This window comes from Gopherus evgoodei, chromosome 1 (assembly GCF_007399415.2).
Source record: "Gopherus evgoodei ecotype Sinaloan lineage chromosome 1, rGopEvg1_v1.p, whole genome shotgun sequence".
NCBI classification, from domain to species: domain Eukaryota; kingdom Metazoa; phylum Chordata; order Testudines; family Testudinidae; genus Gopherus; species Gopherus evgoodei.
Genome location: NC_044322.1, coordinates 40,556,383 through 40,573,322, shown reverse-complemented (window position 1 = coordinate 40,573,322; position 16,940 = coordinate 40,556,383). Strand labels below are relative to the sequence as shown.

General features: G+C 38.8%; 1 protein-coding gene across 6 annotated transcripts in view; it reads right to left on the bottom strand.

Annotated features, from left to right (window-relative positions):
* The window catches only part of CDK8 (cyclin dependent kinase 8), a 161,654-nt gene that overhangs the window by 75,946 nt on the left and 68,768 nt on the right, over nt 1-16,940 (bottom strand). For all 6 annotated transcript variants that reach the window (XR_004000347.1, XM_030562356.1, XM_030562375.1 and 3 more), the window contains one exon: nt 1,594-1,704. Coding sequence is in view for 4 of the 6 variants with exons in the window: in XM_030562356.1 (XP_030418216.1) it covers nt 1,594-1,704 (111 nt within the window). In the remaining 2 variants the exon portion in view is untranslated. The remainder of the gene's footprint in view (nt 1-1,593; nt 1,705-16,940) is intronic.

Sequence of the window (16,940 nt, the reverse complement as noted above, 5' to 3'; positions counted from 1 at the left end):
AGCCAGACTGTTTTCATGCAGGTACTGTCATCATTCAGAAGACAAAAACAGCTATGGAATTCAGGTGTTTACATAAAATCCAAGAGACCTCAAGCTGGGTGTTGCTCATGTGCTGCTGATATTTGGGTCACTGTCTGCTAGGTATAACTGTCCACCACAATGCTCTGAGTTAATTCAGAACTTTATGGGGTTGGTTTTTTTTGTTTGTTTTTAAATGCCCACCTTTTCTATCCTTCAAAATAATAATAAAACGTTACTCAAGTGTTCCTAAATATTTGTACTTCATCATTTCAGAAACATGGGCAAAACATGAAAAAGGGGCCACATTAGCCTTATGCTCTCTACATTTCAGAACTTAGCAGTCCGTAATACCATGATTATAGCCACTTTTATACCAATGTAAAAGGTAAGCCTAAAAGTTTTAAATTTTACTACCAGTAATATAACAAGTACTAAACTAGAAAAGAACACCTATGTCAAGCTATAGTTGAGGATGGTTTCTCTTTGCACTAGTCCTTAGTCATACCCTACTAAATTATACCTAATTATAAGGCACATCACACATTTTAGATTCAAATTTATTTCCATCCATGATATACCTGTTCTTATCTCACTGTCCATTATTGTAAGTTACACCGAGCAGAAATGCTAAATCCGGAAAGGGGTTATGGAAATCTTTACATATGTACATAAGTAAAACCCATCTCATATCAAACTTTGATAGTTTCATTGTGTCCTTCTTTCTTAAACCCATTACACTTTTTTTTTATTATTATTGTCACAGTAAGTCAAAGGATTTGATAGCTATGCTTGGATTCCAAAACAAAATAGATTGTGTTCCTTCAAATTAAACTTCAATGAAATCTAACTGAATTATGGTGTTTTGGGTACTTGTTTACCAACATTACAGCTCAATTTTCCAGTTAATGACATGAAAATAACAGGTGAGCATTTCTGTTGGCATTATTATTTTATTTTCTCTGGATGCAGTACATTTTTTAAAAAACCTAATTCACAACTAAAAAGGCTAGTTATTTTACAAAAGATGAAGCCGTAGAGAGAGAACATAAGATCAGCAGAAAGACCTCAACTCTGAAAAAAGGCAATGAACTTGTTATGTCTGTACATTTTGATTGAGCCTATTTGGTTTATTCAGAGGTCAGATATAGTGTAAGTTAGCACGAGGCATGTTCCAGTGCACTTCACCACTGATCTCAGTTTGTGATAAACGCTGCGTGTCCTGGAGGCTTTCCTTAAATTCCAAAGGATGTTAAATGGTATTTTCTGACAAAAATTACAGCAATCCAACTAAAATACAAAAGCTCTTATTAATAAAATCATGATTAGAAAGGTACACACTATAGCTGAACAAATGTTACAGTAATTAAATTTGTAAATATCAGTGCAGAATGCGGGTCTAAAAACTATTTCTGAAAATAAAAATTAACAATGTAACAAACACTATATAAAGTATGAAACGTCTTTCCCCCACACACAGAAATTGTTTGTCAGTTGTGGTACACTTATATTATTTCAGTTTATCTGTTCCTGACTGAAACCCAAAACCCATTATCTACAATCAATTCATCTTACCCAGAGGTCATGTTCAGCATAGTCAAAGAGAAGCCACACTTTCCTGTCAGCATGAGACAGAAACACCTTTTGCAAAGAAATGACGTTTGGATGCTTGAGCTCTCGCAGCAGCTGCAAAACAAAGAAAATCCATTACAGAAACATCTATGCCACCAGAGACTGCAATAGGGTGAAGTGGAATTGGCCAAATAATATGTTTATAAAAAACTCTATTTTTTTAATTAATCTTTGAGGCCTTTAATCCACAGAAAAACAGCACGTTTCATTTTATTTGTTTTTTCTACTGAAGGAATTAGTTTGAACTTGAAATTAGATTTAAACTGGGTCACATATCTCCCTTAAAATAGGGCCATCTATATCCTAAGTATAATTTTTTTGAGCAATTACTTCAATTAAACAGTGAAGTTACTTAAAATTTTATAACTCTTTCATAGGATCAGCACAGATCTCTACAAATATACGTGAACTGTGAGTTTTCATATCAAATTTTTCCTCCTCATCAGTTCCTGTACTTGATAAAATCCTTTATGATTCCCCAATTCCTTCCTCACCAGCTCATAACCACCCCAAAGCACCACATCCTGATCACTATTCTAAGGCTTTGTCTACACTATGTACCTTTTAGCAACACGGCTGTGCCACTACAGCTGTGCCACTAAAAGGTATACAGTGCAGCTGCTGTTTGTCGACAGGAGGGAGCTCTCCCCGCAACCAAAAAATTCCACCCCCAACAAGCAGTGGATAGTGCTCCTGCAGACAAAGTGCTGTTCACGTTGGTGCGTTTCGTCAGCAACACTTTTGTTGTTCGTGGTGTGTGGGGTTTTTTTCACACCTCTGAACAACAAAAGTTTTGTCATTCAGTTTCCAGTGTAGACAAAGCCTTACAGTTATTTAAGGATGAGACTCCTTTAGAGGCTGTCCATAACATACAACTGGAAGGAGTAAGTAACTCCCTGATGAGTTTAGGTGAAATAAGTATGACACCTACGTCTACAGGACCAGGAAAGTAGGCAGAACAAGCCTGTTGGGGTTCTATTGTTCACATTAACAGCTCTGCAATTAAGGCACATTCAAAAATCATATGGTTTATAAAGATATTACTTTAAAATATTTTGCTCCAATGTTTCTTTAAGAAGGGTTGCTTATTATTAAAGGTTAAGATTTTGTCATGGTTATTTTTAGTAAAAGTCATGGACAGGCCACCACCATGGAGGGGGTCACAGCACTGGCTTCAGCCCGTCGCAGCCCTGATTCCGGCCAAAGCAATGGGCACACAGCTCTGGCTCTGGCTGCAACTACTGGGGAGGGGGAGAGGAGGGAAGACGACACAGCCCTGGCTCTGCTCCCGCTGCTGACAGTGAAGCTGAAGGCACAGAGGTCCAGCAAAGTCACAGAATCCGTGACCAAATTGCATCCCTATTTATTAAGAAAGTAGAACAGATGGATATTTTGCCAACTTGTGGGCTGAAAATGGAACATTTATTAAGACAAGCCATGGTTAACTTTAGATTTCATTTTCAACGTGTATTTAAGAGGTCTCATTACAAGGTAATACATTAAGTCTGCTAGAGAACATTACACTTTAAAAATAAAAATAAAAAAACACAGCATCTGGCTAGTTAAACAAACATAAGCACAGTTAATGAAAATAGTATTTGAACATAAAATGTTGAAGAAATAAACAGATTAACATTTTCTATTTCTAAAATCAAACTTGCTTCTAATAAACTGTTTTCCCTGAAAGTGGGAGTTCAAAGGAAAGATTCTGATGTAACTGGAAATATACTGCTGAACTAACAAGGGAAAATTATAGCTTAGGCCAGCCAGCTCCATTCCATTTTATCAGTCCTTTATTAGTCAAGTACAATGACAATTCTAGCTCTGACTGAAATGGTGATAGAAGAATGGATATTTGAATACATTTCTGTACTATCTCAAAAAAAAAAAAAATCCTACACAGCTGGTCTGATAACAGATGCTTCATAAAGCAAAAGAAATTTTCAAACCACTTTGCAAATGATCACTTATTGCTCAATCCAAAAAAACTGATATGATTTTCTTTTAAAAACTAAAAGTTGATTTTAAGAACATAGTGCAAATATGACAAAACCAGAAGCATTTTAATATGCAGGTTCTCAATCCACAAATTTTATGAGTTTCATATCAGATTTTCCATTCCAAGCTTGGTTTTATGTAAATATACTTTATTAAAGTTGTGTATTCTTATGAACCAAATATTCAGCTCCACAACACTAAAAGTGGAGACCAAAATGCAAAGATATGATGAAAACAAAGCACTGTTTTATTATTTGAAAGTGTTCTACAAGGAAGATTGCAACAGAAAAGCCAATATATAAAGAAAGATTATTCAATATTGCCAACTCTAATGATTTTATTGCAAGCCTTATAGTATTTGGTATATTCCCCAGTTCCTGGAGTTGGGTAATTATGAGAATCTTAGCTTTCATTTTTTAGAAGAGGAAATTTCTAGCCCTAATGATCGGGGGAGGGGAAAGAAAGAGTTAAAAACATGAAAACTAAACACTTGAACCAGAAGACCAAACCCTTCCCAAACATTCTGGGTCTTTTTTATTTTAAAGCCTCATGATTTTTAAGTCTCTTTAAAAAAAATCTCACTTGAAGTTAGAAACTCTGCTTACTTTGACAAAAACAAACATTCTACTATCCTACCTACCCACAGACTTACTCTAGACCAACCACAGGACCAGATAATGACGGTGGCGGGAGGGGAGCTATAGCTTCCTCCCGACCCCCCAAAATATGTCGAGTTTGCATTAATAAATAAAAGAAACAGTGAGTTTGAAACAAAAAGTTCATTTATCTTTATTAGAAGGTGGACAAATTCAGTTAGGGCACAAAACTACTCAAAGCCTTATTTTTAAAAACATAATTTAAAAAAATTATTTACAAAGTTGACAGTTTCAGACAGCCACCTTCACCCTAGTTTTCATTAAATTACCTCTTTGGCAACACCTGTAAGCTGTGAGTGAGTTATGTTCTTGTGTACATATAAAATCATATGCCAGCTGAGACATGATGGTTTCGATTCATAATGGGACAATGTTTTAAAATGATGAGCGCTGAAAATACACTCACATACAGCATTGGCTGCCAATACCATCACAATATTGTTATCAACTTCATCACTTTGGAAAACAACTGACATTCAGTCTGGCTGAGCAAACATTTTTGAACCGACTTCAAACTATCTTTCTGTAAGTTGACAGTTGATTTGCAATAGAAAAATCTGAGTAATCAGCTGATCCTACTTGAAATCAGAACCAAACAACCTTGCACCTGTGTTTTTCATGTTTCGAGCAGAGAGTTTCAAAGCTGAATAATTTTGTAGTCTCTGTTCAAATCTTGACTGAATGCTGGACACTGTAAAGTCAATTACTGTAAAGCAGATGTCTTCTAAAAAATACATTTGCTGTATTTGGATAGCTGAGGTCACCTGTCCCTATTTATATTTCCTTGAGAACTTCTCTTCCTTTGATGCTCAGGCATGTCAACTATCTTTAAAAACTCTTCTCTCAGAATAAGTGGAGGCTTTCATCTGACCGGATGAACTGAAGTGAACATAATTTTCATAAGAAATTCACCTTCTGTTGCTGAAATGTCTGACCCTGCAGAGGCTGGACAGATTGTCTATCATATTTAGGATTTTTCATCTTAGCACAATAACGAGGAGATTAAAAACTTTTCCATTTTAGGTGCAGTGCCACCAATTTGTGCTCCCCTTTAAGGATTCATTGAATCCTTTGTAACCTCCCAAGCTGCAAACAGTGCAAGATAGTTCTCAGAAATTAAATCCAATGCTACTGCACAGAGTCCATCTTGTTGGACAGAGGACACGGATGCCTGTTATTGTACTTAACACTTCATGTTTAATGTCCCGAAACACAGCATCTCATCTGGGTGAGGTTTTAATTAATTCTGTGATTTTATAAATAGTTGCACCAGTATCTCTTAGGTTAGTATTATTTTTAACAGCATACTGGGCATACCAACTTCAAGGAATGCCTATAGCAGTAAGTAAATATAGCTCATGGCTCCTCCTGCTGAAATCTGTTGCTACATTTCAGTGTTTCTCAACCTGGGGGTCATAATCCCAGATAAAAGTTCATTTTTACACAGAAAAAAAACTGCAAATTCGTTTTTTTACATATTGCAAGTTTTACAGAGTCCTTCAATCAGGGACTTGTGCTCATCTTGTACCAACTTTTTTTTTTTTTTTTTTACACTTTGGGTTGAACTGAACAAACACTCAGCAGCAGGTTTTTCTCCACAGATAAACTATTTCATTGCTTTGTTTTTATCGCAACCATCAATGCAAATCCAAATTCAGATAAACAGGACGTTATGAATAGGATTAAAAACTTTCAAAGCTTCAGTTACAAGTTCAGGATACTCATGCTTCAGCGCCATCCAAAACGTGCACACGTCTTCTGAAGAAAATGAACACCGAAATGTTTTCAGATAAAAGCTTAATCAGTTTATCTTGTAGTTTTCCTGTAAATTCAGCAGACTCAACTACTCTTTTGTTGAGCAGATTAATTATCCACCTCCTGCCAAGTTTGTCAGGTGGGAAGTAAACCTGCAGCTGCCTTTTAAGTTCAAGAATATGTTCAATCATAATGTTTAATTGTTTCACACTCAGCATCAGCAATCAATTTCATAAACTCGCAACTCAGAGGAAATGACTCAAAGTTTCTACTCTGAAGCTGAGCTGACTAGGCTCCAAGCTTCTTTCCAAAGGCTCTCACTTTGTCTCCCAACACAATTATGTTTTTGTGTCATCCTTAAACTCATATTCAGCTCATTCAGATGACTGAAGACGTCTGGCTAAGTAATCCAACTGAAGAAGTCATGATGGGTCGCTGAACAATTTAGCAAAAGAACAGCCCTGCTCCTGTAGAAACTCAAGTACTTCAGTTTGCAATTCAAAAGGCTCCCTAACATTTTTCCCCATGAGAGACACCTCACTTCAACATACCAGGGAAGACTTTTATGATATGTGCCCATTTAATCACATAAAGCTGCAAACAGGTGAGCTGATAGAGGCAGACTTATTAAATTCACAACTTTTACAGACTTCTCACACTTGATGCAACTCAGAAGACATTTCTCCTTTTGCAACAAGTGCATGCCAATGTAAGAAGCAATGGGTCCAAATTGCATGAGGCATAATTGTTTTTAATCTTCCAACAAGCCCATTGTTCTTGCCAGTCCATTGCATTGGCACTGTCACTGCATCTAGCAACAGATTTGTCCCCAATCAATTTCAAAATATTCAGTAGCTTCAAACATGTTAAATAGACTTTTATCAGTTGTGTGACTAGGCAGCACTTTACAGAAGAGCATATTTTCCTCAGCAGTAGTATATGAACTACATTGAACAAAAGCTATGAACTGTGCTGAGCCTGAAATATCTGTTGATTCATCAAACTAAACAGCCAGAAAATTCACACCATTTAAAAACAAAATTTCCCAACTGCTCACAAATGTCATCAACCATTTCATTAATACACCTCAAAACTCTATCATATGATAAGGGAATAGCTTTAAGCTTATTATTTGCCTCTTCATGGCCAAGCACACTTGTAACCATATCTAATGCCACAGGAATTATGAGATTCTCAATTATAATATGTGCCTTACATCTTTGGGCAATACGAAGTGACAAGATATGAAGCTTCAAGAACATTCTTACTGACATTACTTATATTCAACATCAGTGTTTGCTGGCTAGTCAAACTGTTCAATTTTCCCTTAAAGAACAAGCCTCTTGAGTTCTTTAACTGTGAATATTTACTTTCCAAATTCTGAATTAATTTTGAAGATTTCATGCTATCAGCACACTGCACTTGACCACACCCCCCCCACAATCAGCTTTATTTTCAACCGCTGTAAAACCATACATTAAACAGTTGCAATTGTATTTTCTGCACTTCACAGAATGAATACGTGAAGAAGGTGAAGTACTTGGTTGAGCTCTTGTTAAAAATTTATCCACTGCACAAGATGACCTAGCTGAAACGTGTACATACACTATTTGTTAGCCAGGAAGACCCACCACCACTGTCTAGACAGGAAGCAGTAGTGAAATCACGTGCTTGTGTGAAGCCGGTTACTATTAATGACAGCATATTTTAGGGGGTAAGAAATCTCTTTGCTAAAATAAAAAGAATATAGGAACTGAAATTACTCAATATATTTGTGTAGATTTGAAACATTAGCTTAACAATACTGGTGGGACAGTATTATTCATAATTTGCTTAATGATATTTAAGGTAGGAAGTCACAATTTTTTCCAGTCTTAGTGTGCGCACACGTGGAGGGGGATCATAAGTCCAAAGGGAGTCACCAGCACAAAAAGGTTGAGAAACACTGCTACATTTGATACTAAGCCTGCCATATCAGCAGCACCATCATAGCATTGTCTGCAATTGTTGATTCTCAGATTTATATGCAATAATATGTCAATTACTGATACGATTTCTTCCATTGATGTACTGGCAATACTGTGCAATTCAATGAACTCTTCATGAACTTTCATGTTATCATCCACATATCGCAGGCAAAACAAGACTTGCTCTATGTTGGAGAAGTCTGTTTCCTCAAGCATAATTCACTCTCCAGAAATGTTCTCAGAAATATCACTCATGATTTTAAGAGTCATGATTTCAATTACCTCCTTCTGAATAATTGGACTTGTTAATTTGTTTTGACTCTTTCAGATACCCTGAAATATCAAGATCATATTCTGCCTGCAAACAAAGCAGCTGAATAAAGTTGCAGTAAATCTCGCCACATAAGGGCATATTTTCAGCTTGTTCAGTATAATTGCCTCACAAATAAAAGTCTTTGTCTGGCAAGATAATTCATTAGGAACTACTTATTTTCTTTTTTCTTCCAAGAGTACTGAAAATGTTGGTGACATGCTAAGTTCTTTGTGGTCTTTTGAAAAAAAAATTGCTTTGTGGTGACATGAAGAAGCTTGTTGCCTCTTAAATTTTTCTCGTCTTTAAGAAAATCCAGATGGTCTGAAAGTTTCATCTGTGTACTTAGTCAAAAGTAATTTGTGCCTAAAAGCTGTACAATGGTAGAAAAAAGTACGCTGTCACTAGCTTCCCTAGCTTTCAGCCACTGAAAATCATCAAAACTGGACAAGCAGAAAAAACTGCCTTATTCCACAAAGTTACACACAGGAAAAGACTTAAGTAATGATTGATCAGGTGTCACAGAAATGTTAATGGTATCAGGCAACTACATTTAATTCCTGTTGCAGGTAATGGCTTAAAGTCACGAGTTCTTTGTAGAACACTCTATTGTGGCAAGATGAAGAAAGGTAACACCTGATTTGTTGATTACACTAGAAAACAATTGCTTTTATGATTTCCTTATGTATCCGCCTTGGGTTCCTACTTCATCCAGAAACTCTGACTAGGAAAGACAACAAAAAAGATAGCATGCCTGGCTTTAGATACCTTTTTTTTTTCCTCCAACTCGAGTCCCCATCAATAAAAGAGTTGTCCTATGCCCATGCCTATGTTTTGTGGTCCTTAGGCATGACTGCTAAGAAAATGTATACTTGGTCACAAACTGAAAACCAGTCATCGCTGCAATTTTTAAACAGAAGTGTTTGAATCAGCCCATTGTTATGAAGGTAGGAGGCATCGCCATCCCAGCTGCTTCCCACTATCTTTTGCAGCACATGGACTGGTGGGCTCTGAACAGCACTGCAGCAGCTCCCCTACTGCTGCGTGCTACACCATATGGAAGGAAGAGAAGTAGTAACTCCATCGCTTATTCTCTCTGGCAGGCTGTGGAAGCCCTAGGAATAGCAGGATAGGATCTCAGTTGGCTCTGCCTCAGCCTAGGGAAGTGCCTAGCAAAGGACATCTCCCCTCCAGCTACGGCAGCCCAACAGAGTGGAAAATGAGAAGAAGTCAACCAGTTATGGCTCCCTGATTTGTTGTTCCAGTCCCTACACAGTCAGAGCAGTCTTGCTCACAGGAGCTGGCTATCGCCCCCAAGGAACCATACACCAATGAAGACAACCAGCGTTCAGCATGCTCCCAGCCACTTCCCCTCACCCCATGTGAAGCTATGGGGAGGGATGCATAGGAGCCAGATACATCATCTCTTGCTCTGGGTATGTGGTTTCTGCTCCTTATGTGCTGCTCAAGTGAAACAAAGGGAGTGCAAGCAGTGGCATAGCCAGGTGGAGGGAACAGAGGGAGCATAAAACAAAAGGGCGCCACTTGCTGCAGCGCTTTTACTGATGGGGTGGTGCTTTTACTCACCTGGTGGTGCTCCAGGTCTTTGGTGGCACCTCGGCAGCAGGACCTTCACTCGCTCCACGGGTTTTTGGCAGCATTTCCTTCAGTGCCGCCAAAGACACCCAGAGCTAGTGAGGGCTGGCTGCCAAAGTGCCAAAGACCTGGAGCACCACCAGGTGAGTAATAATTAAAAATGCACCAAGATGCTCAGTGAGGGAGCAGCCGCTGCCCTACTCCCCGACAGCTACGCTACTGAGTGCAACAGTACAGGGAATATGTCTCAAAGCAGGAGTTCTCAAAGTTTGTCATAGTGAGCCTCCCTGAGCTATGAAAAAAATCACTGCACCTCCCCATAGTTTTCTAACACAATATAACAAACAAAATCCTATAAGTTGCAAAAAAAATAATGTACAAATGGAAGCAGCTAAAATAAAACTCCACAAACATTTTAGAAAACATGACACTAAACAAAGATATATTAATTCAGTACAATAGCCATCTGTCCTATCTTATCAGTGAGAGGGGTGTGTTTATTTCCTCACTGTCCAAAGTAGCAGTGTGGAAAGGAAGAGATCTAAGTCATCTTCAGCAGCAAGCTGGAAGCGATACTTTGTTTTGATTGTGATTCATCCTGAGAAGGCTCATTCACACAGGTAAGTGGATAAAAAAGGAATAAGGACTGCAAGAGCCTGGTGTGTTAACTCAGATCCTACTGATAACCGAAAGTCTGCAACTGGCATTTGTACAAATTTGTGCTGCAGTTCCTTGTCGCTTGACAGGTCCATAAGGCTTTCCTATTCTTTTGAAGACGGCATATTTGTTGGGTTCGACTTAAAGCTGAATGGGTTCCTGATCCCATTGATTACATTTTTGTCTTTGCCCACTTCAGGAAAGTATTCACAAAACTGCTTCTGCAGCCTGCCTAAGTGCTCAACAATTACATCCTGGATAATGTAAAATGACAGATCACTACACCGTTGCATAGCACTCTCCACTGTTGAAAATATGGAAATAGATCCCTGCTGTACATATGAAGACAATTCAAGTTTATTAGTGAATGCAGCTACCCAATCTTCAATGAAAACATTTGCATCTTGTCCCTGAAGTGACACATTCAAAGAATTCATTCGCTCAAATAGGTCTGCCAGATATGACAAGGATATCTGAGTGTTACTGAAATGCTGTATGAGTTATTATCAGCAAGAAAAATACGGACTTCCTCATGCAGTTCACATAATCTTGTCAGCACCGTGACCCAGGACAGCCAATAAACGTCTGCATGTAACAACTGTATGAAGTATGCCCCCTAACACTTTGCAGAAAATGGCAAAAACCCTTGAATTAACTGGGTGCAAGTTTACAATTTTTACTGCATCTGAAAGAACATTGCTGTGTTCCTCTGGCATCTTTTTAGCAGCCATTGCCTGTCTGTGGATAATACAATGATTCTAGGTTGCTGTAGAGGCCACTTTTTGTACCCTTCTCACAACCCTGTTCTGTCATAGACTGTGCTCCATAACTGTAAATTCCAAAACAATGTCCCCAATCAAGGCCTGTGTCTTAGACAAAATTTAATAGTTTAAAAAGCTCTTCACCAGTCCCTCCTGTTGGAATTCGATGGCAAAACAGAAATTCTTCTTAATTCTGTTGCTGTAGCAAAATGAATACACACCAGTAACTGTGCAGCATTTGATATATCAGTAGACTCATCTATCTGAATTTAATATGGGCTCTGACAAACACTGTCTAGGAGCTGCTCTTTTATATCAGTGACCATCTCTGCAATGTGGAGTGGAACTGTGTCATTAGAAAGTGGGATCACGTCTAGCTGTGATGCTGATTTCTCTCCAATTACCACCGCACACATATCCTTTGCAGCTGGAAGCAGTAGTTTTTCACATATGCTGTGCAGCTTACCAGCTTTGGCAATGCACAAAGCCACATGGCAAGGCGCCTCAGTAGCCTTCATGTTAAAAGTGCTGTATACTTCAACAACTTTCTTTTGTCCTGTTAACTCATTGACCTTTCTCTGAAAAAAGTGCTGAAAAAAACTCAGATACTCAAGTAGTTATTTTGAGATTCCAGTGTAGCCTGCAGAGGCACGTACTGTCATTTGTCAGTATTTTGCCACACCGAACATACTGAGACCTTGGTGCATCGCTTGACCCGCTCCATGTAAAGCACAGTTTGAAATCAGCATCATATTTTTGGCTTCAGCTTGTGTTATTTGCTTTTCTCCGTTTGTCACAAAAACAATCCATTTCTCATATGAATAGTTTGTCACTTGTTGCGCGCTGCTGCTAACATTTTAATTTTCTTGGGTGGGGAACCATGCAATGAGGTCTGACCTGTCACACTTGCTAGTGAAGAGCTTTGCAGCGCCTGGTGCGGCTGCGGCTCCTGCTGTAGAGCAGGACAGACTGTGGCTGCCTGGGCTCTCGCTGTCAGAGCAGGGCAGGCTCTGGTTCTCAGCCCAGGACAGCTTGGGCTCCAGCTGTCCCCTTTGTCCTCTAACCCTGGGTTTGCATGGCCTTTCTGCATGAGCCTCAGCTGCTCAGAGTTGACAGCCAAAGCTATTAAAACACACCACACACACACACACACACAAACAAACACAGAGCTCACGCCTCTGTGACAGGTTCCCTGGGTTGCAACCTGGAACTCGGGTACTGCTGAACCCTCTGGCATACAAACTGGATTCCTCTCACATAGTGATGCTGTGACAAGTTGCAAGCCTCTCCAGGTACTGCATTTACACAGCCACCCACAGGCAGGGACACACCCAGCTGAGTTACATGAATGCTTCTCCTAGTCACTTATGAACTAACAATAGAGAGGTTCCAACCAATTCCCCCAACTCTCCAGCCTAGGACCCCAGGACTGTACTGTCCTGCCCTGGTCGGAAGTCTGACCAGTGTAAGTTTATTATCCACTCTGCCCCTCCCTCAATGTGGAGAGCACATGCATCAACTTTTGTACACTGAGCAGATTTCTCAAGCACTTCAACCAAAACACCCTGTTTAAGGTAAAATATAAAACAGATTTATTGACTACAGAAAGATAGATTTTAAGTGATTATAAATAATAGGTGTACAAAGTTGTTTACTTAAGAAATAAAATGAAATCTGCAGTCTTAGTTCTATAAACTAGACTGAATTTAAATCAAGCAGTTTCTCACCCTGATGGTATAGTTCCTTAATACACAAGCTGGGACTCTCCTTTCCAGCCTAGGACCACCTCCCTTGTTCAAAATCTGTGTCCTCCAGATGTGCATCCAGGTGTTGAGTTGGGGGGGGGAGAGAGAAGAGGAGTGAGGCCAAATGGTGGTGTCACTTCCCCCTTGGATGGCTTTTTTCAGCTTGCTGGAAACATCTATGCTTATTTCCTGGTTCAATCAGTCTCCACTGTCTATGTGCTATCTCTGAGAAGTTTCCACTGCATACAGTTCCTGGGACAGTCCTTGTCAGTGTGTATTCCCTTTAACAGGCCATTAGCACATCTGGCTGCTCCAATGTTCATAGATTCTTAGACTCTAGGACTGGAAGGGACCTCGAGAGATCGAGTCCAGTCCCCTGCCCTCATGTACCTGAAAGGGTGGTTGTGGGTGTTTCCAACTTCCAACATAGTTCAGTAACACATATATAGCAAAACTTCTTAACTTCAAACAAAATGATAGCACATACAATCCAACAGGATATTAATGTTCAACAGATCAAGACTTTTAAAGTGATACCTCAGAAGGCATACTTTGTACAAATATAATTATGACAGTGGTGAATACGGGGGTTTTAGGGTGCTGCTTTCAGACACAGAGTGCCACAGCCTCCCTTACAAATTCCTGCACCTCCCTTGGGAGGCATGCCCCATACTTTGAGAACTGCTTCCCAAAATTATTATGATTATGTTTATGCCCCCACCCCACTGATTTTTGTAAAGTATGTTCAACACTCAAGCTGAAAAAAAAAAAAAAAAAAAAAGTCAGACACCACTGCTCTGGACTCTCTAGCAGGACAGAATCTGACTCTCGTTCAAAAGGTTTCTGACTACCTTTGTTAAGAAAATGTCAGTACCTTCCGACAAGAACCACTAAAGTTGTAAAAGAAGTGCTAACATGGTTTCCCTAACTACCCAGACAAGAATTCATTACTGTAGAAAATGTTTCCTTCACCCAAACAACAGGGTTGATGAAATACCCTTCCAGACTTGAACCATCCTTTGGCCTGATTGATCAACCATCCTTAAGAGAAGGAGTTCCAAGGAAGTTATCTTACATATGGAAAAGAACTTATTACTTTCATGATTTAGAACAGTTCTTACCACCATCTTGAGCAACTCCTCCCAATAAGACAATGGATTAAAAAAAAAATTAAAAAAGATGTTGGGTTTTTTTTTAAATCAAAAACCATCTATTTAATTTCAAAATAAACCTATTTAAAATTAAATGTGAAATTATGACATGTTAAGGTCTAAATTTATTATAATCTATTGAAACCTTTTAAATAAATAAAATATGCTACACCACTCAACATTGGACTGAAGAGAAATGCAGAAAATATGCTGAACATATTGATAGCACTGGATAAATTACAAAAGGATAGCTGCTCTATTGCTGATATATTGTTGAAATCTGAAAGAACTTCAAGAAACAGTGTAAAAAAAACCCAACAAAGCTAAATTATAGGCAATGAAGAAGCAATTACTCTGCCTCATTTTCATGACAATATTCTCAACAATGTACCAGGGTAGATGTTTAACAGTTGAAAAAAAAATATGCTGCTATAGCATTGGCATCTAATAATCATGCCAACTACAATGAATTTCAAGGCTGGAGGTGAGCCGTGCAAGCAGTATAAATTTGCTGCCAAAGTTTTTAAGAAAGGAGAACTACTGAATTGGTGGAAATCACGGGCTAAGCCCCTATAGCCAGCATTTGCTGAAGGCGCACTAAATAGCTTTTGGCAGCAGTAGCCTTTTCTGCAGGTTCCAAGAAAATATATTCTTAATTTGGATTAGTTCATTCCAAATTAAAGATGCCAAATGGGAGTTGAAAAAGTAAAGCTTATTTTCCTCTTCCAATCTATGAATAAAAACAACGTGGGAGAAGATGAGACCTCAAAACCTGAAGGATTTTCTGACCAGAAGGTATCAGTTAAAATTCAAAACTACAGATAATACTTCCTTTGTTTAATGTCAGTTTTAAATTGAAAATCTCTTTTGATCAACTTTTTTCTTTATGCATCTAGCACATTCAACTTAGTTTTATTTAACGAATACATTTTTTTTAAATGCTGTTGCACATTTAATTGAATTCCAAATTCCATCCAAATCACAAGTTAAAAAACAAACAAAAAAAAAAAACCACCAAGAAATGTGTCAGTCATCATTGTCTAACATGAAAAAGTAAAAATTAAGAATCTGAATAAAAGGTATGTTCAATTATAAAACTGCTTAAATACGTGTGTATTGATATAGTGTATCCTCCTGGTTAGCAAAACGAAATACCAAATTTAGAGTAGAGGCTATATTTAGTTGCTAAGCAACATTTTTTAATGGTTACACCAAACAATGGGAATGAACCTCTCTTTAGGAAAATAAGTATAAATGCAAAACAATTAACATAGATGACTTAAATCAAGGTTTCCTGCTTACTGATTTAAATAATGAATTAAACCAGTGATTAAATCACTGGTTTAAATCATTCTATCCTATCCAAGAGCCAAACCCCAAAAGAAAAGGAACTGCACCAAAAAATACAACCACCCCCAAACACTAGTTGTAATATACAAATAGAGCACCCAGATTCAAAACAAGCTTTCCCCAAACATTTTCGCCCATCCACCTTTGTCCTGAGCAGACATAAAACCACCATGCCAATTCACAGAAGACCCCATTTCACTACAAAGCTAAACTGCACAGAAACTTTCCTGATAGCAGAATATTTCTCAGCGACCAAAGCAAAAGTGTTGACAGTTGAAACACTTACTGACCATTATACTTCAAAGGGTAGGTTTGCATCTCCTGTAGCAAGGTGGTACTTCAATGACTCTGAATTTCATCTATGGAGCATTCCTAATCTGATCTTATGCTAAAACGTGGATAGACTGTGCATATTTAGACAACAAGGATTTTCCACAGCCTAGTACCCACCCACAGCAAACCGTGGTGGTTATAGTGCATATAAAATTCCAAAAGGAATTAGGCTTTGTTACATTAATAAAGCGCCATTTACTACTAAAGTGCTGGACATATATTACAAAGTAGGTACAAGGTCAAGAGACGATCTAATGACAAAGCTAACTGATAAAGTAAAAAATCAAAAATGTTAGGCAACAAAATGAATAAATCGAATGACAATGCACTAAAACAGACTGCAAGAGTGGGGGGAGGAACTGTCTTCCTATGTTTTTTGGACAGTGTTTAGCATAGTGGTGCAATGATCCTTTAACTCATTGCACCAGCTGGCTCCAAGCTAATAAAGTCAATGTAATATAGGTTTGTTTAGGTTTTTTTTAACCCGTTGATAAGACTCATACAAAGAGGCAGCTCTAGGAATTTTGCCGCCCCAAGCACGGCAGGCAGGCTGCCTTCCGTGGCTTGCCTGCGGAGGGTCCGCCGAAGTCGTGGGACCAGTGGACCCTCTGCAGGCAAGCCACCGAGGGCAGCCTGCCTGCCGCCCTCATGGCACCGGCAGAGCACCCTCCGCGGCTTGCCGCCCCAAGCACATACTTGGCATGCTGGAGCCTGGAGCCGCCCCTGCTTATAAACAAAACCTTCCCTAAATTGAAACATACACAATCCAATGCACTTTTAAAGAGGGATTAACTGAAGGGCAGGTACTAGCCCCCTATTTCCTCCGTAAAGTTCCTTTATTCCTCAAGTACTCAGAAGTGTCACCCGATATAGTTTCCTGCAGTACCCCATCTAAAAAGGAAGGAAGGATTTTCTTGCATTTAAGTTACAGGACTGGGGGTCAGGAGTTTTGGGTTGACTTCCTGTGTAACTTAGACTTCTCTGTACCTCAGTTTTCCCATCTGAAATTTA